This window comes from Oncorhynchus mykiss, chromosome 19 (assembly GCF_057628025.1).
Source record: "Oncorhynchus mykiss isolate SJ-2025 chromosome 19, ASM5762802v1, whole genome shotgun sequence".
In the NCBI taxonomy this organism is placed as follows: domain Eukaryota; kingdom Metazoa; phylum Chordata; class Actinopteri; order Salmoniformes; family Salmonidae; genus Oncorhynchus; species Oncorhynchus mykiss.
The window spans coordinates 64,092,186-64,115,299 of record NC_143040.1 but is presented as its reverse complement, the minus strand read 5'-3'; the positions used below and the strand labels follow the sequence as shown (position 1 = coordinate 64,115,299).

Below are 23,114 nucleotides of genomic sequence, written 5' to 3'. Positions count from 1 at the left end.
TCTATATCACCACCCAAGCCATAGACTGTTCTCTCTGCTTCCGCATGGGAATTGGTCCCGGTGCATCAAGTCTGACACCAACAGGCTCCTGAACAGCTTCTATCCCCATGCCATAAGACTGCTAAATAGCTAACTAAATAGCTAACAAAGTGGATACACAGACTGAGTTGACCTTTGTATTTTATTCACATTTTTGCACTGTCTCTATGCACACTCACAAGGCCCTACACACACACACACTCCATCATTTGCTCACACACACATATTATGCATATACATTTATACTGACTCTACACACACTTACACCCAGTCACATACAATCATCATATATGCTGCTGCTGCTCTGTTTATTATATAACTTGATGCCTAGTCACCTTACCCCAATACATATTTTCACTCTCTCTGTCACTCCAGTTTCCCTGCACATTATAATTATGGTACTAGAACTGACTCTGTATACTTACTTTATCGTGTTCTTCTTATTTCTTATTTTTATATCTTGTGTGTTTTTGTTCTACCTTGTTATTTTTAGTATTACATTGTTATTGACTACTGCATTGTTGCGGTTAAGCTACAGTAGCAAAAAAGGCATTTCACTGTTGTACTTGTATACGTGACATTAAATGTTGAAACATTGGGGAGAGGCATTGTGGTCAGCTAATTTCAGATTAAAATCCCTGCAGATTTCAATTTAATTTCAATGGCATGCATTAGCATGGTTAGGAGAGCACTTATATCATATAAAATGTAAATGGGCTTGACAATTGTGTACACATTTAGAAAATGTGTTGGCTCTAGGTTGTGAACGTTTTAGGCCGCACACTGAGTTGCCACAAGTCAGGATGTTGCATTTACAGGTAACTGCCAAAATAATGGAAACACTTGACTAAATGAGGGATAGACACAATTATATGAAAGTAGGTGCTTCCACACATGGTTCCTGAGTTAATTAAGAAATTAACATCCCATCATGCTTAGGGTCATGAATAACAATGCTGGGCAGGCCAATATTTTGGCTAACACGGCTACGCCCCCATAGGATGACAATGCCCTTATCCACAGGGCACGAGTCGTCACTGAATGGTTTGATGAGCATGAAAATAATGTAAACCATATGCCATGGTCATCTCAGTCACCAGATCTCAACCCAATTGAACACTTATGGGTGATTCTGGAGTGGTGCCTGAGACAGCGTTTTCCACCACCATCAACATGACACCAAATGATGGAATTATTGTGGAAGAAAGGAGTTGCATCCCTCCAGTGGAGTTTCAGAAACTTGTAGAATCTATGCCAAGGTGAATTGAAGCTGTTCTGGCTCGCGGATGTTGGTGTTTCCTTTATTTGGGCAGTTATCTGTATTTGTGGTACAGCTAGTGAAAAAGGAAGTCAGCATTCTGATCTTTGCTTTGAAAAATGATAGTGTTTCAATGCCCATTTATAAAATACCTTAAACGACAATATTGCCCCCCCCACCCGGGCTCAGATCCAATCCCTCAACCTTGCCAACCACGCTCCTTCCCCTCCACAATGGCAACCAATCAAGCCAGAGGCAATGGGTAAAAAAGAGCAGACGTTCTGTGCTATCCAACCAGGACCAAGTTAACTACACTGTCTTACAACAGTTGCTTTATTATCCATTCTACATTTTGACTGAGAAGAAGATGAGGGTCATTAATATCGTTCTTCTGCTGGTTTGTGCAGGTAAATATATGGGTCTTCTTTTGTGAAATATGGGTGAAAAGTCAGGAAAATTACATATCAAAATCCAGATTTAGGGTAAATCCATTTTAATTCAATATATGTTTGCCCATGGAAGAAGTGTTTAGAAAGTAACATTTTGGCCCCGAGTGCCAAAATATTCAGGAGACAAAGGTGCTCAAAGTTGACCTATTTTGCATACCCCACCATACCATGAGACATCCATGTCTTCATCACTGGAAAAGATAAACAGTTGAGTTTGATATAATTCAAAAGCTTACAAAGTGTTGTCAAACTACAGTATTTTATTATGTCTTGAATATTATTTTTTTTATAAAGAATTGTCATTTTGAAATCCGTTAACGTCAATTATCTAAAAACGCTTAAACTCCGATTGTTTTCATGTTGACATATGTTGTAGCTTAGACCCTTTCTATTATCTGAGCTATTTGTGTTGTGACCACCATCGGTTGAGACACAACATGCTTCTGAATATAGTATAGGTGTCCTTTCAATCATAGAAAGTAATTCATAGAATGGATCTATCCCTTCAGACCACTGCAATTTAGAAGGTAAACCATTGACATTTTAATTGAATTGAAATTTTTACTTCTAATTCCTACCATAAAGATGACCACCGGTCCACCCGCCGCCTAATTTCAATTTATATGGTCATGTCTATTCTGGTATCTTTTATGATTTCAATAGGTTTCCTATGGAGGATTGACAGTATAATTTATAACAACAGATATTCCCATTCAAGTCAACATTCTCTGATGTGTGGACCTCCAACCATCTTTGTGGTACCATTTGAACATTTCAATTTGATTCATATTTTAGTGCATTTATCAGACAAAACATGATATCCACTGTATCCACAAGAGCATGATGTATCTCAACCGATGGTGGGCACAACACAAATACTATAGATTATGTCAAATAGGGTCTGTGAACATGTTTATGCGTTTTAGATCATTCATATTAAAATATAATATATATATATGTATATATATATTTATCCCCAGAAATGATAAAATATTTGACTGCCCTGTTTGTAAGCTTTTAAATTATGATAATCTCAACCATTGAATATTTCCCAGTGATGAAGACATGGATGTCTCGTGGTACGGAGGGGGATGTAAAATGGGAGAACTTTGAGCACCTTTATCTCTTTAATGTTTGGGCATTCAGGTCTAAAAGGTCACTTCCTGAGCAATTCTACAATGGACAAATATGGAATTGTTCAAATCAAAAAGTGGTGCTGTCAAAAAGTGATTGAATCCCAATGGAGTGACCATTTAGCTGTTGTAAATAATTCCCTGCTTTGCAAAAATATATTAAAATGACAATGCTAATAGTCTTTTTTGTGTGTGTGTGTGTGTGTGTGTGGGGGGGGGGGGGTAGCCTTTGCTCAGTCCTTCAAGTCTCAAGGTGGGGTGAGTCTGAGAGAGGATGAGGACATGTGGGGGAACTACCTAATGGACAGAGATGACAACCATGCCGAGGTACTGTGGGGGACTTTTCATTGTATTGTATTAGTGAGTACCTTAACAACAGCAAACATTTTATTTGTAGGCCCGGACAAAAACACCTGATTCAACTCACTGAGGGCTTGAAGACTAGTTCAGTTGAATCAGGTATGCTTGTCCAGGTCTACAAAATAATTTGTACTATTGGGGATACTCAAGGACTGTAGTTGTGAAACACTGCCCTACACAATACCCAGCTAGCACATTTGTTATGTTGGAAGGTGTGGGAACGTATGTTTTTGGTTTAACATTGGATGTAGGAAAGAAGCCATATTTTTCCTGACCAGTAAAACAGAACATTGTCTGTTCTGTGAATGTTTATTTTCGTCACATGTGCCGAATACTTTACAGTGAAATGTTTACTTACAAGCCCATTCCCAACAGTGCAGAGTTCAAAAGTAACAGATATTTGCTGAATACAAAATGAAATTGTAACTCAACAAAAACAATAACGAGGCTAGTTACAAGGTACTAAGTACCAGAACCAAGTCAATGTGCAGGGGTACGGGGTAGTTGAGGTAATATAGCATGTGGGTAGGGGTAAACGTGACTAGGCAATCAGGATATTTAATGAACAGAGTAGCAGCAGTGTATGTGGGAGTGTGTCTATGTGTGAGTGTCGTCAATATGCATGTGTGTGTGTGTGTGTGTGTGTGTGAGCGTATGAGTGTGTTGGAGTGTCAGTGTAGTATGTGTGAGTGTGTAGATTGAGTCTAGTGAGTGTGCATAGAGCCAGTGCAAGGGAGTCAATTTGGATAAATAACAAAATAACAAAGGGGTTCAATTTAAATTGTCCTTGTAGCCATTTGATTAAGACTGTTCAGCAGTCTTATTGCCTGAGGGTAGAAGCTGTTTAGGTGCCTTTTGGACAAAGACTTGGCACTACGGTACTGCTTGCAGTGGGGTAGCATAATGAATAGTTTATGACTTGGATTGCTGCAGTCTTTCACAATTTTTAGGGCCTTCTTCTGACACCGCCTGGTAAAGAGGTCCTGGATGGCAGGGAGTTTGGCCTCAGTGAACATGCATAACAAGACAGAGGATAGAGAGAGTTTTGTTCATGCTGAGCACGGCATGTATGTTTTTATTAAATAACATTCTTTTTTATTTTATTTTATTTTTTTATTTCACCTTTATTTAACCAGGTAGGCTAGTTGAGAACAAGTTCTCATTTGCAACTGCGACCTGGCCAAGATAAAGCATAGCAGTATGAGCAGACAACACAGAGTTACACATGGAGTAAACAATTAACAAGTCAATAACACAGTAGAAAACAAAGGGGGAGTCTATATACAATGTGTGCAAAAGGCATGAGGTAGGCGAATAATTACAATTTTGCAGATTAACACTGGAGTGATAAATGATCAGATGGTCATGTACAGGTAGAGATATTGGTGTGCAAAAGAGCAGAAAAGTAAATAAATAAAAACAGTATGGGGATGAGGTAGGTGAAAATGGGTGGGCTATTTACCAATAGACTATGTACAGCTGCAGCGATCGGTTAGCTGCTCAGATAGCTGATGTTTGAAGTTGGTGAGGGAGATAAAAGTCTCCAACTTCAGCAATTTTTGCAATTCGTTCCAGTCACAGGCAGCAGAGTACTGGAACGAAAGGCGGCCAAATGAGGTGTTGGCTTTAGGGATGATCAGTGAGATACACCTGCTGGAGCGCGTGCTACGGATGGGTGTTGCCATCGTGACCAGTGAGCTGAGATAAGGCGGAGCTTTACCTAGCATGGACTTGTAGATGACCTGGAGCCAGTGGGTCTGGCGACGAATATGTAGCGAGGGCCAGCCGACTAGAGCATACAAGTCGCAGTGGTGGGTGGTATAAGGTGCTTTAGTGACAAAACGGATGGCACTGTGATAGACTTCTTAGAAACGTTCTCTGAATGTTAGTAAAGTAGATTTTTTTTAATGGTTTTCTAAACATTCTCCGAAATATTTAAGAACATGACTAAATAGACCCATGAAAACAACTTTAGGAAATGTTATGCTGAAGAAATGAAATTGCCACAGAGGAACCGTTTCTTAACTTTCTCAGAACTATTTCAGAACATTCATGATGTCAAACCAGTTGGAGAACGTTCCTAGAACATTACCAAAATGTAAATATAACCATGTTTGAACTTTTAGGAAACCGTATGATAAAGTAACGAAATGCCAAGAAAATGATTTTTTTGAGAAGTTCCTTAAACTTCTTGATGCACCCATCCCGTTAGCAGGATCATTTTCGTCAACCACCGCTGAATTGCAGAGCGCCAAATTCAAATGAAATTACAAAAAATATTAAATTTTCGTGATATCACAAGTGCAATATAGCAAAGCACAGCTTAGCTTGTTGTTAATCCACCTGGCGTGTCAGATTTCAATAAAGCTTTTCGGCGAAAGCATACCAAGCGTTTATGTAAGGACATCTCTCTCAGTAGACAAAATATTACAAACAGCTAGCAGCCAAGTAGATTGGTCACGGAAGTCAGAAAAGCAATACATTAAATCGCTTACCTTTGATGATCTTCGAATGTTTGCACTCACGAGACTCCCAGTTACACAATAAATGCTCCTTTTGTTCCATAAAGTTTATTTTTATATCCAAAATACCTCCATTTGGTTGGCGCGTTATGTCCAGAAATCCACAGGCTCGAGCGGTCACGACATCGCAGACAAAAAATCTAAATAGTATGCGTAATGTTCGTAGAAACATTTCAAAAGTTTTTTATAATCAATCCTCAGGTTGTTTTTACAATATATAATCGATAAAATATCAACCGGGACTGTAGCTTCGTCAATAGGAGAGAGAGAGAAAATGGCTGCTCCAAGCTGTTGCGCATACATAACACTGCTGGCACCCAGCCATACAATGACGCGATGTGATCTTTCTCACTCATTTTTCAAAATAAAAGCCTGAAACTATGTCTAAAGGCTGTTCACACCATGCGGAAGCCATAGGAAAGGGAATCTGGTTGATATTCCTTTAAATGGAGCGAAGGCTGGCTATGGAACATAGCATAACTTTCAAAATAGAAGCCACTTCCGGGTTGGATTTTCCTCAGGTTTTCGCCTGCAATATCAGTTCTGTTATACTCACAGACAATATTTTTTGACAGTTTTGGAAACTTTAGAGTGTTTTCTATCCTAATCTGACAATTATATGCATATTCTAGATTCTGGGCCTGAGAAATAGGCAGTTTAATTTGGGTACGTTTTTCATCCAAACATCTAAATACTGCCCCCTACACTCGAGGTTGTGCTGAGAATGTTCCAAAGCCAAACCACTGGGCACACACTGATTGAATTAATGTTGTAGCCATGTCATTTCAATGAAATCACTTTGAACCAACGTGGAATAGACATCAATTTGACGTCTGTGGGAAGCAAATATCCTGCACCTTTCCCAGAAAGTTGTGGGAAGGTTGTTTGCAAAATAACCACCAGACAATAACACTCTCACCAAGCTCTATGAAATATATGGTTTTCAGAATGGTATGTGCTAGATCGGTAGCCTAAAGAAATTGCGGTTTGCATGTGGTAACATAAAGATGAAAAAAATCCCAACTCCTTGTAACCCATTGTCATGCCAAACATGTCAAGAGAGAAGAAACAGACTAAGACTTGCGATGCTTGTTTTAATTAATCCCAAAGAAAGAAAGAAACGTACATCAAGGTTTATGCCGTTATTTGGTGATACCATTTTGCCATGTCATATTTAAGTAAATACCTGGTCATTTTTGTTGCCTAAAATGTCTCCCTCTCCCTCAGATCAAAGCTGTCCTTCCAGGTACCTGCTTTTTGTGTAAGTTCATCATCAAAAATATCAAGACCAAGCTGAATGGTGATAAGAGCAAGGTAATGATGATAGATTGCTCACCTTCCCTTTTACAATCACAGAATAATCTCACGTTAGGTTTTACACTCTCTAATAAATATCATACAAATATTAACTTTGTAGTTTTAACACACCAATCTCATCACTGTGCAGTACATTATAGTAATAATAAAGCCTAGTCAGCGTCATATTGAAATGATTGAGAAACCACTTTATACAGCAACAGTTGAAGTCGGAAGTTGACATGCACTTAGGATGGAGTCATTAAAACTAGCTTTTCAACCACTCCACAAATGTTTTGTTAACAAACTATAGTTTTGTCATGTCGGTTAGGACATCTACTTTGTGCATGACACAAGTCATTTTTCCAACAATTGTTTACAGACAGATTATTTCACTTATAATTCACTGTATAACAATTTCAGTGGGTCAGAAATGTACATACACTAAGTTAACTGTGCCATGTAACAGCTTGGAAAAGTCTAGAAAATGATGTCATGGCTTTAGAAGCTTCTGATGGGGTAATTGACATCATTTGAGTCAATTGAAGGTGTACCTGTGGATGTATTTCAAGCCTACTTTCAAACTCAGAGTCTCTTTGCTTGACATCATGGGGAAATCAGCCAAGACCTCAGAAAAATATTGTAGACCTCCAGAAGTCTGGTTTATCCCTGGGAGCAATTTCCAAACGCCTGAAGGTACAACGTTCATCTGTACAAACAATAGTATGCAAGTATAAACACCATGGGACCATGCAGCCATCGTACCGCTCAGGAAGGAGATGCGTTCTGTCTCCTAGAGATAAACGTACTTTGGTGCAAAAAGTGCAAATCAATCCCAGAACAACAGCAAAGGACCTTGTGAAGATGCTAGAGGAAACGGGTACAAAAGTATTTATAGCCAAAGTAAAACAAGTCCTATATTGACATAACCTGAAATGCCGCTCAGCAAGGAAGAAGCCACTGCTCCAAAACCGCCATAAAAAAGCCAGACTACGGTTTGCAACTGCACATGGGGACAACGATTGTACTTTTTGGAGAAATGTCCTCTCTCTGATGAAACAAAAATATAACTGTTTGGCCATAATGACCATTGTTATGTTTGGAGGAAAAAGGGGGAGACTTGCATGCCGAAGAACACCATCCCAACCGTGAAGCACGGGGGTGGCAGCAACATGTTGTGGGGGTGCTTTGCTGCAGGAGGGACTGGTGCACTTCACAAAATAGATGACATAATGAGGATGGAAAATTATGTGGATATATTGAAGCAACATCTCAAGACCTCAGTCAGGAAGTTAAAGCTTGGTCACAAATTGGTCTTCCAAATGAACAATGACCCCAAGCATAAGTCCTGAGTTGTGGCAAAATGGCTTAAGGACAACAAAGTCAAGGTATTGGAGTGGCCATCACAAAGCCCTGACCTCAATACTATAGAAAATGTGTGGGTAGAACTGAAAAAGCATGTGTGGGCAGAACTGAAAAAGCATGTGTGGGCAGAACTGAAAAAGCGTGTGCGAGCAAGGAGGCCTACAAACCTGACTGAGTTACACCAGCTGTGTCAGGAGGAATGGGCCAAAATTCACCCAACTTATTGTGGGTAGCTTGTGGAAGGCTACCCAAAATGTTTGACCTAAGTTAAACAATTTATAGGCAATTCTACCAAATACTAATTGAGTGTATGTAAACTTCTGACCCACTGGGAATGTGATAAAAGAAATAAAAGCTGAAATAAATAATTCTCTCTACTATTATTCTGACATTTCACATTCTTAAAATAAAGTGTTGATCCTAACTGACCTAAGACAGGGAATTAACTAGGATTAAATGTCAGGAATTATGAAAAACGGAGTTAAAATATAGGCTAAGGTGTATGTAGTCTTCCGACTTCAACTGTATTTCTCTGCAATTCTCACAATGTTATGTAAGCAAGTTCATTTGTGTCACCAGTGACACAAACTAACGCATTCTGTTTGTGATATAGCTCTATATTTTTGCTTGCAGGATAACATCACTGCTATACTGGACTCTATTTGTCGCAGCTTGTGGAAGCTGAAAGGTGTCTGCAACAAACTGGTCAATAAATACAAAGAACAACTGATTGATGCACTTGCCAGTGATGTGGATGCAGTAAATGCCTGTAAAAAATTGAAGCTATGCAAATGAGATACCATTTACCCATGACTGCCCTGGGCTCAGGTCTGAGCATACATGTTCTGTCTGTTTTTTTTTCAGATGAACACACTGTCATAGCTTAGCTTTACATTATTTTCATGCACAACTGTCTGGATGGAATGGCAGTCTTTAAAGTCACTTGCATTGCTACTGCAATTTTTTATTGAATTAAATACTGAAACTGATTCAAAACGGTCTCCTTAGTTTCACAATAAAACCCTTGCTATTTATGTATACTATCTCACTGGAATGCAGTCGAGAAAAAGGGTCTTGGTGTCTCCCTTTTGGACACTTTACATTGGAAAAATCAACCTGTGAAATAGGGATCAATTTGTATTGTGGAAGATTCAAGTTATAGCTCGATTGAAATTTAAAGGCAATGTTCCCGCGTCCGTGGAGACTGCATTTATCAATAAACTATGCATATGTCGGCTCAATCAGAAATTACCTTCACATTTTAACATGGATCTCCCTCAATACTTCCGCGATACGGATTGAATCTAGCCCTCAACTGACAAATGGTATATTCAGTGCTATCAGAATATCACTACAAATGTAACCGCAAGTAACACTGTAGTACATAACATTAGTAGCGGTAACTGCTAACGAGAAAGGGTTGTGGTAACTACTAATGATTTCAAGGGTGTTAGTAGTATATGCATAACATGTAGTTTGCAACAACGCTGGCCTAAAACATTCAGTATCTTGTGACTGAGGTCCAGTTCTCCCATAATCAGTATTAGTCTTCTGCTGGTTTGTGCAGGTAAATATGTGCCCAGTCTTTTTTGAGGTAAAATGTAAGGCATATACTTGGTAACTAAATAGGCCTAATGAAGTGTAACTAAATAGGCCTAATGTAATGTAACTAAATAGGTCTAATGGAATTAGCTGATGTAACATTAACTGTATGTGAAAAAAATGTCAAACGCTAATTAGATTGTTTGTTTTTTGGCTAGCCTTTGCTCAATTCTTTAATCTTCAAGGTTGGGGGTATCTGAAAGAGTAGGACAACACGTGGGGGGACTACATCATAGACAGAGATGACAACCATACCAAGGGAGAGTTGGAGACAAAAAAGAAAGAGAAACCCTGTGCACAGCAGTGCATTTAGATCCAGGTGCTGGGCGTCGGCAGGAACAACTAGTATTAAAAAAACGAGCAAAAACTGCCAACTAGAGATGACAGGCGAGTGAAGCAACCGACTGACTTCAGTGCTTACAGTGGGGCAAAAAAGTATTTAGTCAGCCACCAATTGTGCAAGTTCTCCCACTTAAAAAGATGAGAGAGGCCTGTAATTTTCATCATAGGTACACTTCAACTATGACAGACAAAATGAGAAAAAAAATCCAGAAAATCACATTGTAGGATTTTTAATGAATTTATTTGCAAATGATGGTGGAAAATAAGTATTTGGTCACCTACAAACAAGCAAGATTTCTGGCTCTCACAGACCTGTAACTTCTTCTTTAAGAGGCTCCTCTGTCCTCCACTCGTTACCTGTATTAATGGCACCTGTTTGAACTTGTTATCAGTATAAAAGACTCCTGTCCACAACCTCAAACAGTCACACTCCAAACTCCACTATGGCCAAGACCAAAGAGCTGTCAAAGAACACCAGAAACAAAATTGTAGACCTGCACCAGGCTGAGAATACTGAATCTGCAATAGGTAAGCAGCTTGGTTTGAAGAAATCAACTGTGGGAGCAATTATTAGGAAATGGAAGACATACAAGACCACTGATAATCTCCCTCGATCTGGGGCTCCACGCAAGATCTCACCCCGTGGGGTCAAAATGATCACAAGAATGGTGAGCAAAAATCCCAGAACCACACGGGGCCTAGTGAATGACCTGCAGAGAGCTGGGACCAAAGTAACAAAGCCTACCATCAGTAACACACTACGCCGCCAGGGACTCAAATCCTGCAGTGCCAGACGTGTCCCCCTGCTTAAGCCAGTACATGTCCAGGAGCATTTGGATGATCCAGAAGAAGATTGGGAGAATGTCATATGGTCAGATGAAACCAAAATATAACTTTTTGGTAAAAACTCAACTTGTCGTGTTTGGAGGACAAATAATGCTGAGTTGCATCCAAATAACACCATACCTACTGTGAAACATGGGGGTGGAAACATCATGCTTTGGGGCTGTTTTTCTGCAAAGGGACCAGGACGACTGATCCGTGTAAAGGAAAGAATGCATGGGGCCATGTATCATGAGATTTTGAGTGAAAACCTCCTTCCATCAGCAACGGCATTGAAGATGAAACGTGGCTGGGTCTTTCAGCATGTCAATGATCCCAAACACACCGCCCGGGCAACGAAGGAGTGGCTTCGTAAGAAGCATTTCAAGGTCCTGGAGTGGCCTAGCCAGTCTCCAGATTTCAACCCCATAGAAAATCTTTGGAGGGAGTTGAAAGTCTGTGTTGCCCAGCAACAGCCACAAAACATCACTGCTCTAGAGGAGATCTGCATGGAGGAATGGGCCAAAATACAAGCAACAGTGTGTGAAAACCTTGTGAAGACTTACAGAAAATGTTTGACCTCTGTCATTGCCAACAAAGGGTATATAACAAAGTATTGAGATAAACTTTTGTTATTGACCAAATACTTATTTTCCACCATAATTTGCAAATAAATTCATTAAAAATCCTACAATGTGATTTTCTGGATTTTTTTTTCTTCTCATTTTGTCTGTCATAGTTGAAGTGTACCTATGATGAAAATTACAGGCCTCTCTCATCTTTTTAAGTGGGAGAACTTGCACAATTGGTGGCTGACTAAATACTTTTTTGCCCCACTGTATCTACATAATGCATAATATTAATATAACATAATATAAATGCCTGAGATCCATCTGCAGCCTGTCATCAAAAGATACACCTTGTGTATTCTACTTGAATAACTCTCAACAATAAGTCACAACTGAGTTCCTAAAAAAAATACAGGTCTACTGGTTAAATAAAATGCTGTAAAGCCAAATGGGAAGGGTTGCAATTTTTGGGAGACTCAAATAAAAAAAACATAGGTTTATATAGTGTAATTTTTATATATCTTCTTCTGAGAGGATTCTAGCTAGACTAGAACATAACCACATGCATGCCATAGTCTTTTTTCCCTCAAACTAATAGGTAAGACACAGCAGCTGTCGGAAGACACTGTGACCACTAATATGTACTTGCTGCACTTTCTAGAAAGTATTTCAGTATGCATGCATACTACATATTTCAAACTGTGAAAAGGTTTGTGCATGTTTTCAAAAATGTCCCAACCATAAGTGGTTAGCAGCCCTTTACACACATAGGTATGCTTAAATAGTTATCAAGGTGGCAGTAGCACCATCCACAAGTTGAACTAACAGAAACCATTTAGTATTTGCTTTTTAGAAATTGGAAATTACAATAACAGGTGATGAAATTAGTTATCCTAACCATAATCGCTTTGGCCCAATCTCTGAGTGATATAGTGATACACTGAGGTGACAACACTGATGTGTGACTAGGCACTTTCCCACAGTATCTTGACGCTCACCCAAAACCCTCCTCTGTAGAAACATTAAACAGTGAGAAGAAGGCCAGTCAGTGGGTTAACTAAAAAGGAATGAAACCACAGTGTGAAGCTGTGTGTCTTTAGAAACTCACACCAAGTTGGGTGTGAAAACGGTTTCATTTGCAAGACTCATGACGCTCCAGTGTTGGTGTTGGAGATACAGCGGCTGTGGGAAGAGACTAGGGGGAACTTGACAGAATGCAGCAATTTAATAATTTCTCAGCTTGACCATTTCTTCAGTCAGTCAGCAACTGTTGGGGGGGTTGCATGGAAAAAAGCACCATGGCAAATAGAGTTAAATAATGATGATTATGTTCACTTGATATTTGTGTTTTCCATTGAATACTCACAAAACTTAGACAAAATACAAATACAGACTCAATTTACACGTACAGTACCAGTCAAAAGTTTGGACACACCTACTCATTCAATGGTTTTTCTTAATTTTTTAAAACTATTTTCTACATTGTAGAATAATAGTGAAGACATCAAAACTATGAAATAACACATATGGAATCATGTAGTAACCAAAACAGTGTTAAACAAATGGTATATTTGAGGTTCTTCAAGGTAGCTAGCTACCCTTTGCCTTGATGACAGCTTTTCACTCTTGACATTCTCTCAACCAGCTTCTTGAGGAAAACTTTTCCAACAGTCTTGAAAGAGTTCCCACACACACCCTGTAATAATTATACCTACATAATGCATTCAAAATATTGGTGCCGAGATCCCTCTGCAGCCTGTGTCACCAAAAGATGCCTCAAATATGAGGACCAAGGAGTGTAAATCATCTCAAGTGTACACATTGGAATCGAAGCGACACCAGTCTTTAAAGGTGTGAAAACTCAAGGAGTCTTCCTCACAGTAAAGGGGCAGTAGTGAGCAGGCACTTGGCATCCCTGGAGAGGAAGCAGCCCCCGGGCCTCCTCTGGCCCCAGATCTGCTGCAGCGCCTTGCAGTCCAGTTTGTTGAGCACCTGGGAGCACAGCCACAGGTCCTGGACCTGGTCTGACAAGTCGTCCAAACTAGAGCTGTCCCAGGGTCCGGCTACCTGACAACCTGAATAAAGAGAGAGAGAGGTAACAAATTAGGACTAAGAAAGCGACAGAATCAGACTGAGAACCAACAGACTACTTACTATGTGCCTACTGTACCTTGGAGGTTGAGATAGGTCAAAGGTCGCCGGTTGGAGAGGATGCTGTGGAGTCCCGTTGAGGTCACCGCTGGGTTCCATGCCAGGTCCACAGACACCATGGAGGGACAGAGAGGCAGACACCTGGACAACAGGACACACAGAACATACAGATCTCAGTACTGGACAGTCAGGTCACATGAACTAGAGGTAATATACAGGGCAGACACTTGGAAAAAACCCAGGCAGCTCAACTAGCTAAATACAAAGTCAACAGTAAAGAGGCGACTCCGGGACATTGTCCTTCTAGGCAGAGTTGCAAAGAAAAAGCCATATCTCAGACTGGCCAATGAAAATAGAAGATTAAGATGGGCAAAAGAACACAGACACTGGACAGAGGAACTCTGCCTAGAAGGCCAACATCCCGGAGTCGCCTATTCATTGTTGACATTGAGACTGGTGTTTTGCGGGTACTATTTAATGAAGCTGCCAGTTGAGGACATGTCTGTTTCTCAAACTAGACACAAATGTACTTGTTCTCTTGCTCAGTTGTTCACTGGGGCCTCCCACTCTTCTTTCTATTCTGGTTAGAGCCAGTTTGCACTGTTCTGTGAAGGGAGTAGTACACAGCGTTGTACGAGATCTTCAGTTTCTTGGCAATTTCACGCATGGAATAGTCTTCATTTCTCAGAACAAGAACAAAGTTCTTTGTTTCTGGCCATTTTGAGCCTGTAATCGAACCCACAAATGCTGATGCTCCAGGTACTCAACTAGTCTAAAGAAGGCCAGTTTTATTCCTTCTTTAATCAGACAATAGTTTTCAGAATTGCTAACCTAATTGCAAGAGGGTTTTCTAATGATCAATTAGCCTTTTAAAATTATAAACTTGGATTAGCTAACACGACATGCCATTGGAACACAGGAGTGATGGTTGCTGATAATGCGCCTCTGTTCAACTATGTATATATCCCTTTTTTTTTTTTTAAATCAGGCCGTTTCCAGCTACAACAGTCATTTACACTGTATTTCTGATCAATTTGATGTTATTTTAATGGACTTTTCTAAGTGACTCCAAACTTTTGAACAGCAGTGTACGTTGAGAGAAACCACACACACCTGGCGAGGGTGGAAATGCTGCTGTCCATCAGTCCATTTCCCGCCAGATTCAGGTGGGTCAGGGAGCAGTCATCCTGTGGAACACACAAATAACCAATCAGAACCATGTTCTCTGTGACTCCTTTTCCATTTTCAGCAAGGGACCAATCAAATCCCAGATCTCATGGTATGCCCTTAACCAGGCAGTTAGACATAGTACTATCACCCAATATGTCAGTGTTGAGTTCTCAGTTTAAACATTACTAGTTGACATGAATTTTACTTACAGAGGAGCCATCACTACTATCAGGTATGAAGGTAAGACCCAGATGCAGACAATGCCGAATTAACAATGGTTTAATAATCCAACAGGGGCAGGCAATAGACAGGTCAAGGCAGGCAGGGGTCAGTAAACCAGAGGAGGGGCAAAGGTACTGGACGGCAGGCAGGCAGGCTCAGGGTCAGGGCAGGCAGAGGTCAATAATTCAGAGGTGGGGCAAAGGTACAGGACGGCAAGCAGGGTGGACCGCAAGTGGAGTGGTCAGGCAGGAGGGCTCAGAGTCAGGACAGGCAAGGGTCAAAACCAGGAGGGCGAGAAAAAGAGATGGGAAAAGCAGGACATGAGACAAAAAACATTGGTTGACTTGACAAACAAGACGAACTGGCAACAGACAAACACACAGGGGATAATGGAGACAATCACAAAGACAGGTGAAACAGATCAGGGTGTGACAACTACATTTGCTCCTCTAAATATCATCTTGCCATAGCTCCCCATTAAGTCAAATATACAATTACGATACAACCATTGTATCCTAATTACCATATCAACACATTTCTTAGCTTGAATACCAAAGGCAAAGCTGTGCAGCAGATAAGCGGATGACAAACTTCTTTTTCAAACTGTGAAATGTTTTCTCAACTTGCAAGGCGCCTGCCTCAGACCAGAAACGCAACCAATTGTTTCAACAAATTATATTAAAAGCTCCTCATAATTTACTGATCCATTTCTTAGATTTGCTGTCTTTATCGTGTACTTTCCTGGACAAATTTCCTCTACTAAGTAAATACTTACTGTAGATTCTGTGATAGTTTATGCATTTCTTTGGACAAACAATGCTTAAAGTGAAAGTACATTATATAATAACTTTATTTGAATTTGTGTGTGTGTGTGTGTGTGTGTGTGTGTGTGTGTGTGTGTGTGTGTGTGTGTGTGTGTGTGTGTGTGTGTGTGTGTGTGTGTGTGTGTGTGTGTGTGTGTGTGTGTGTGTTTGTTTACCTGGGAAAGGAGTTCTAACGTCAGATGTTTTGAAGGAGGGTGGTCAGCGGTTCCACAGCTGATGTGCAGTTAATACAGGTAATGAGTGGAGAACAGGAGGGATTCTTAAAGAAAAACTAACATGTCTGTGAGAGCCGGAATTCTTACTGGTTGATAGGTGATCAAATACTTATGTCATGCAATAAAATGCTAATTAATTACTTAAAAGTCATACAATGTGAGTTTCTGGATTTTTGTTTTAGATTCCGTCTCTCACAGTTGAAGTGTACCTATGCTAAAAATTACAGATCTCTACATGCTTTGTAAGTAGGAAAACCTGCAAAATCGGCACTGTGTCAAATACTTGTTCTCCCCACTGTATGTGGTACTGGGATCAAACACACGTTATCCTGAACCCTGACCCGCATTCTGATTGCAGGCATTGACATAGGCATTGGTGCAGCCACTATCTGGTGTGGGACCTCAAGTTGAGAGGCAGAGGAATGTATTTTAGAAACCATAGAAACAGAGCTACTAGAACAGAAACCCCCATTCAAGTCAATGACCTGTGATGGGTGAACCAGTCTAGTAATTATATTTCTATGTTAGAAACCAGTAACTCCCAGTCATTCACATACACTACATATCCAGTGATGCAAAATACAAAATGGCTCAAGGCACCAAAAGTACAAATCCAGCCCATCTGGCACTCCAGGCTGACTAAAGCAAATGCTCAACGTATTTGAAAGATTTGAAATAGTATTTGAACCCAGATCGGCTCTCAGTCGATCTATCTGACCTGCTGAGTGCTGTGGTGGGTCTGGGGTGGTGTGGAAGGTCGGGGGTCATCGCGTCGGCTACTGTGGGGCTCTATGACCTGCTGCTCTCTCTGTAAAGCTGGGTGATATGGACAAAATTATAATATCATGGTACTTTATTCAATTTTGACAGTTTGATTTTTTTTTTATAATAAAAGTTCTAAATATGCATTATGGGTATAGGATGGTAACAAATATATTCTAAGTGGTTTTAATATGCTTTCTCCATTCTGGTTGCTTTATACTGTTAAACCAAACTTCAACCAAAAATAATAGGAGGACAGAACTTTGTATTGATCAGTCTCCATCAGTTAGTACATTAGTCAAATGCCATTCAAGACACAGGGACATTACATGGCAAACAAAACAGAAACTTAGAGCCACTAAAAGTCCAAGCTAACATATGGAATTGTTTTAAGATGGTCATACCATGGATCATTTGTCTATTTGATTTAGAATTTTAATTTGTAAACACTTTTTTGTTTACTACATGTGTTATTTCATAGTTTTGATATCGTCACTATTATTTACCATGACTGGTACTGTATGTTATATTCAAAACTTCCAATAAATCCTCACCTTCATGGAAATTATGTCAGAGTAATATACAGATGAAGTCAGAAGTTGACATGCACCTTAGCCGACTACATTTAAACTCAGTTTTTCACAATTCCTGACATTTAATCCAAGTAAAAATTCCCTGTCTTAGGTCAGTTAGGATAACCACTTTATTTTAAGAATGTGAAATGTCAGAATAATAGTGAGAATGATTTATTTCAGCTTTTATTTCTTTCATCACATTCCCAGTGGGTCAGATGTTTACATACACTCAATTAGTATTTGGTAGAATTGCCTATAAATTGTTTAACTTAGGTCAAACATTTCGGGTAGCCTTCCACAAGCTACCCACAATAAGTTGGGTGAATTTAGGCCCATTCCTCCTGACACAGCTGGTGTAACTGAGTCAGGTTTGTAGGCCTCCTTGCTCGCACACGCTTTTTCAGTTCTGCCCACACATTTTCTATAGGATTGATGTCAGGGCTTTGTGATGGCCACTCCAATACTTTGACTTTGTTGTCCTTAAGCCATTTTGCCACAACTCAGGACTTATGTTTGGGGTCATTGTTCATTTGGAAGACCAATTTGTGACCAAGCTTTAACTTCCTGACTGAGGTCTTGCGATGTTGCTTCAATATATCCACATCATTTTCCATCCTCATTATGTCATCTATTTTGTGAAGTGCACCAGTCCCTCCTGCAGCAAAGCACCCCACAACATGTTGCTGCCACCCCCGTGCTTCACGGTTGGGATGGTGTTCTTCGGCATGCAAGTCTCCCCCTTTTTCCTCCAAACATAACAATGGTCATTATGGCCAAACAGTTCTATTTTTGTTTCATCAGACCAGAGGACATTTCTCCAAAAAGTACAAACTTTGTCCCCATGTGCAGGTGCAAACCATAGTCTGACTTTTTTATGGCAGTTTTGGCGCAGTGGCTTCTTCCTTGCTGAGCGGCCTTTCAGGTTATGTCAATATAGGACTCGTTTTACTGTGGATATAGATGCTTTGTACCCGTTTCCTCCAGCATCTTCACAAGGTCCTTTGCTGTTGTTCTGGGATTGATTTGCACTTTTTGCACCAAAGTACGTTCATCTCTAGGGGACAGAACGCATCTCCTTCCCGAGCGGTATGAGGGCTGTGTGGTCCCATGCTGTTTATTCTTGTGTACTATTGTTTGTACAGATGAACGTGGTACATTCAGGCGTTTGGAAATTGTTGCCAAGGATGAACCAGACTTGTGGAGATCTACAATTTTTTCTCAGGTCTTGGCAAAGAGGCACTGAGTTTGAAGGTAGGCCTTGAAATACATCCACAGGTACACCTCCAATTGACTCAAATTATGTCAATTTGCCTTTCAGAAGCTTCTAAAGCCATGACATCATTTTCTGGAATTTCCCAAGCTGTTTAAAGGCACAGTCAACTTAGTGTATGTACTGTAAATGTCTGACCCACTGGAATTGTGATACAGTGAATTATAAGTGAAATAATCTGTCTGTACACAATTGGTGGAAAAATGACTTGTGTCATGCACAAAGTAGATGTCCTAACCGACTTGCCAAAACTATAGTTTGTTAACAAGACATTTGTGGAGTGGTTGAATAGCGAGGTTTAATGACTCCAACCTAAGTGTATGTAAACTTCCGACTTCAACTGTTGCTGTATAAAGTGGTTTCTCAATCATTTCAATATGACGCTGACTAGGCTTTATTATTACTATAATGTACTGCACAGTGATGAGATTGGTGTGTTAAAACTACAAAGTTAATATTTGTATGATATTTATTAGAGAGTGTAAAACCTAACGTGAGATTATTCTGTGATTGTAAAAGGGAAGGTGAGCAATCTATCATCATTACCTTGCTCTTATCACCATTCAGCTTGGTCTTGATATTTTTGATGATGAACTTACACACAGAGCAGGTACCTGGAAGGACAGCTTTGATCTGAGGGAGAGGGAGACATTTTAGGTTACAAAAATGATCAGGTATTTACTTAAATATGACATGGCAAAATGGTGTCACCAAATACCATATGATTTTTTAGCACAAATGGTTCGGACACTACAGACAAAAGTTGGCACATCGACGGTACCTACTTCAGAAGAGTCCGGTGGGGTTTGTCGGGGTCGTAGACCAAAACGGAAAACACCATCGTTTTCGTGGCACTCTCATCTTTCCATGAAGAGGCATGTTAGTTAGTAGGCCAAACCAGACGTTTGTGACAAAAATCGATTTTCAGGATGTCTCCTGGTCTGACAAATAGTGCTGTATCCCTGCCACTTTTCACCGCAGATACGGAAGGCCGACAGGCGGATGAGGTGGACTGAGGCTATACAAAAAATATATATATATCTAGCTTAAACAGATGGATTTTGATAGGGATATTTTTATTATGTTAATTAATTTGACGCCCAGTGCAGTCAAAATCTTTATTTTCCTCTGTTTTATATATATTTCCACACTATGTGGTTGGAATAATACTGTGAAATTGTGAAAATTATTATAACGCCCTTTTAGTTTAAGAGCTGTTTGAATAGACTGCCTGAAATTTCAAGCTATCTTGTGTGGGAGTTTTGATCTGGATGGTGACGTCATCAGGCGGTAAATTAGTTAATAGACCAATAAGAAAGAGAGTTCCACACATCACGGCCAATAACAGGTAGTTTTACATTTTCCCCTCCTCAGACCACTCCCAGACAGTCCTAGAAAAATTATTGATTAAGAAATTGCTCTTTGCTAAGAAGCTATTTTTGTTTCTTTTTGACCATTTTAATGTAAAACAATCACAGGTAAGGTACTTAATTGTTAACCAGAAATGATTTGATATAGAGATAAAAACGGCTTCATACTATCCCAACCCTGCACACCTGGAACTGCAGGCAGGCTAAAGGAAATGCTCAAAGTATTGAACATTTTTAAATAGTATTTGAACCCAGGTCAGCTCTCAGTCGATCTATCTGACCTGCTGAGTGCTGTGGTGGTTCTGGGGCGGCATGGAAGGTCGGGGGTCGTCGTCAGTCTTCCTCAGAGAGAAACCCCTACTGGAGGACAACGACACTGCAGAACGAGAGAGAAAAAACAAAGGTTGTGGTTCCACTGGCTAATAATGCCCCTTATAGTTCATAGTTACATTAAACATTAGTGACTAATTTTCAAGTGACATTCAAGACTCCCAAGGACACTACATGGCAAGCAAAACGGAGACTTAAGTCACTCAGCAAAATGATAAGAGAAGGAAATTAAAGGGAGGAACTTCTTGGGCTCTTGTTGTTAGCTTCCATATGGGTTCTATAGGGAATTACAGGGACGGCTGTGTGTATGTGTGTGTCATCAGTGCAGCTGCTACACACCTCTGCTAACCATCTCAGTCTTAGTTGAGTGAGACCGGCCTTGGCACTGTTGTACTCCTCCTTGCCGAAGACAGAGGGCGCCACAGCATTACTGGTTTCAGGAAGAGAAGAGCTTGTTTCCTGACTGTGGATACACTCTGTGGATTGGGGGCTGCAGGTAGGCGTGGGCAGACAGCCGGCAGAGGGCTGACAGAGCTATCCAAGTCACTGTGGTCAGAGGAGCTGCTTTCATCCTGAGGAAGACAAACAGAGAGACAGAGACAGAGCAGACAGATAGATTATTTGTCAATAGGTACAGTGCCTCACTTCTAAAACTGTCTCACAACAACTGACTGTTTATGAATTCAACAAGGAATAAAACACCTCCAGACCTGCTGCTCTTGTCTTAGTACATCCTGACAGATTACATTAGTCTGAAAGTGTTGTGTCATTTATAATTGGTTTGATTTGAAACCAATTATATTCATCTCATTCCTACAACCCCAAAGAGGATGGAGTCCTCTGTCCCTCTGTGTCTGTGGCGTTGTGGGGGCCGCGCTGTGCCATTAGAGTGCCTCCGTGTGGGGTGCGGTGATACTGCAATCTCCTGGGGGCTCCTGGTTCTGGGCTGGCCGTTGGTGGATAGATAGTGCCCTCCAGTGGGGATCAGAGGCTCTGAGTTCTCTGAATAAAATAACTGACTGTCCTGCAGAGCCTCGAAAGGCATGGGAGCATTAACATTAACTACACAGTAGAATAGTTAATGTTCTTACAGCAACAGAAGTATATTGTGGGAGATGCATTATTTTCTGGAAATTAAGATGATTAAAGGCGTGTGTGAGTGAGATGACTCCACATATACTTGGTATAAACATCAGTTAAACTAAATGTGACACATTGAATATACAGCAGGGTTGGGGTCAATTCCATTTAAATTCCAGTCAATTCAGGAAGTACACTGAAATTGAAATTATCTGCAATGCTTTACACTGTGGAGAATTTTGAACTTGGTTAACTTTCTGAATTGACTGGAATTAAATGGATTTGACCCCAACCCTGATATTTTTTTTTTTTACCTTTATTTAACCAGGCAAGTCAGTTAAGAACAAATTCTTATTTTCAATGACGGCCTGGGAACAGTGGGTTAACTGCCTGTTCAGGGGCAGAACGACAGATTTGTACCTTGTCAGCTCGGGGGTTTGAACTCGCAACCTTCCGGTTACTAGTCCAACGCTCTAACCACTAGGCTACGCTTTACACCCACATTCATTATATACACCATTTTGCACTGTTCTAGTCTTCTTGTGTTGTAGGCCTACACTGGGCAGAAGAAGTATGTTAATTAAGTAGCTCTCTGTCGCCCTGGAGGTCCATACATCTGTAGTAAGCACAACATAGGGTACATCGGCCATTCCTTGATAACTTGATCTATGGATTGCTTATATAGCGCAGGTACTAACTACCTGTTTGCTGAAACGGGTGAGAGGGAAGTTCATAACATAGCTTGAGCACGTGCTGAAACCTCCTCTTCACAATCCTGCGAGAATGCGCACGTATCCTTGAATGCAGAAGGAGACAAAGTTGTGTTGTTGTTTCTTTGTGTTTCAGTCTTGCTCCGGTGGTATGAACACAGGTGATTTTAGTGTAAATCTGTCAACATGTTTAAGGTGTTGGCAGCTGCATTGGCTATTCTTGTTGAGCAGTGGAGACATAATGTAAAAAATGTATCCACAACTCTCTGTCCATCACCGTTGTAAACTACTGGGAAGACTAAATATTCCCTAACTGGAGATTTTAAATGACAATGGAGGACCCACCTGGTTTATCGTCCACACCACCTGCTATCATACAGAACTGGTTCCCGCCTGCGCCTCACAAAAGGACAGTTTGAAATGTGCCAAATAAGATTACAACTTGCACATAGGCTCTAGATATTTTACCGGAATAGACTGAAATGTTTTTTTCAGCTCAGATTTCACCAAGAAGGCATTTATTGTTGAATCTTTGTTGTATGTATTCATTCTGGTTAGTGAGGAATGTTTGGTAAGAATACGCCACGGGCTGTGGCGATCTGGTCATACTCCTATTCGTGATCGGATCCATTTTATCACGCTTGATACTCGTAAATGGATTTACTTGTGATCGGAACA

At 40.4% G+C, this 23,114-nt stretch overlaps 1 protein-coding gene across 1 annotated transcript; it reads left to right on the top strand.

The window, feature by feature from the left end:
• Positions 1-1,125: 1,125 nt before the first annotated feature.
• On the top strand, positions 1,126-9,411 carry LOC110498134 (saposin-C). Its single transcript, XM_021574736.3, has 4 exons — positions 1,126-1,704; positions 3,106-3,206; positions 6,989-7,075; positions 9,056-9,411. The coding sequence occupies exons 1-4, from the start codon at positions 1,665-1,667 to the stop codon at positions 9,215-9,217; spliced, it is 390 nt and encodes a 129-aa protein (XP_021430411.3). The 5' UTR covers positions 1,126-1,664; the 3' UTR covers positions 9,218-9,411.
• The last annotated feature ends 13,703 nt before the right edge of the window (positions 9,412-23,114 follow it).

Excerpts from the sequence above, each read along its gene's own strand:
- LOC110498134 (XM_021574736.3), top strand. The coding sequence starts at position 1,665 with ATGAGGGTCATTAATATCGTTCTTCTGCTGGTTTGTGCAG. Across the intron at positions 1,705-3,105 it reads TCTTCTGCTGGTTTGTGCAG|CCTTTGCTCAGTCCTTCAAG; the intron begins GTAAATATATGG and ends GGGGGGGGGTAG. Across the intron at positions 3,207-6,988 it reads GAGATGACAACCATGCCGAG|ATCAAAGCTGTCCTTCCAGG; the intron begins GTACTGTGGGGG and ends CCTCTCCCTCAG.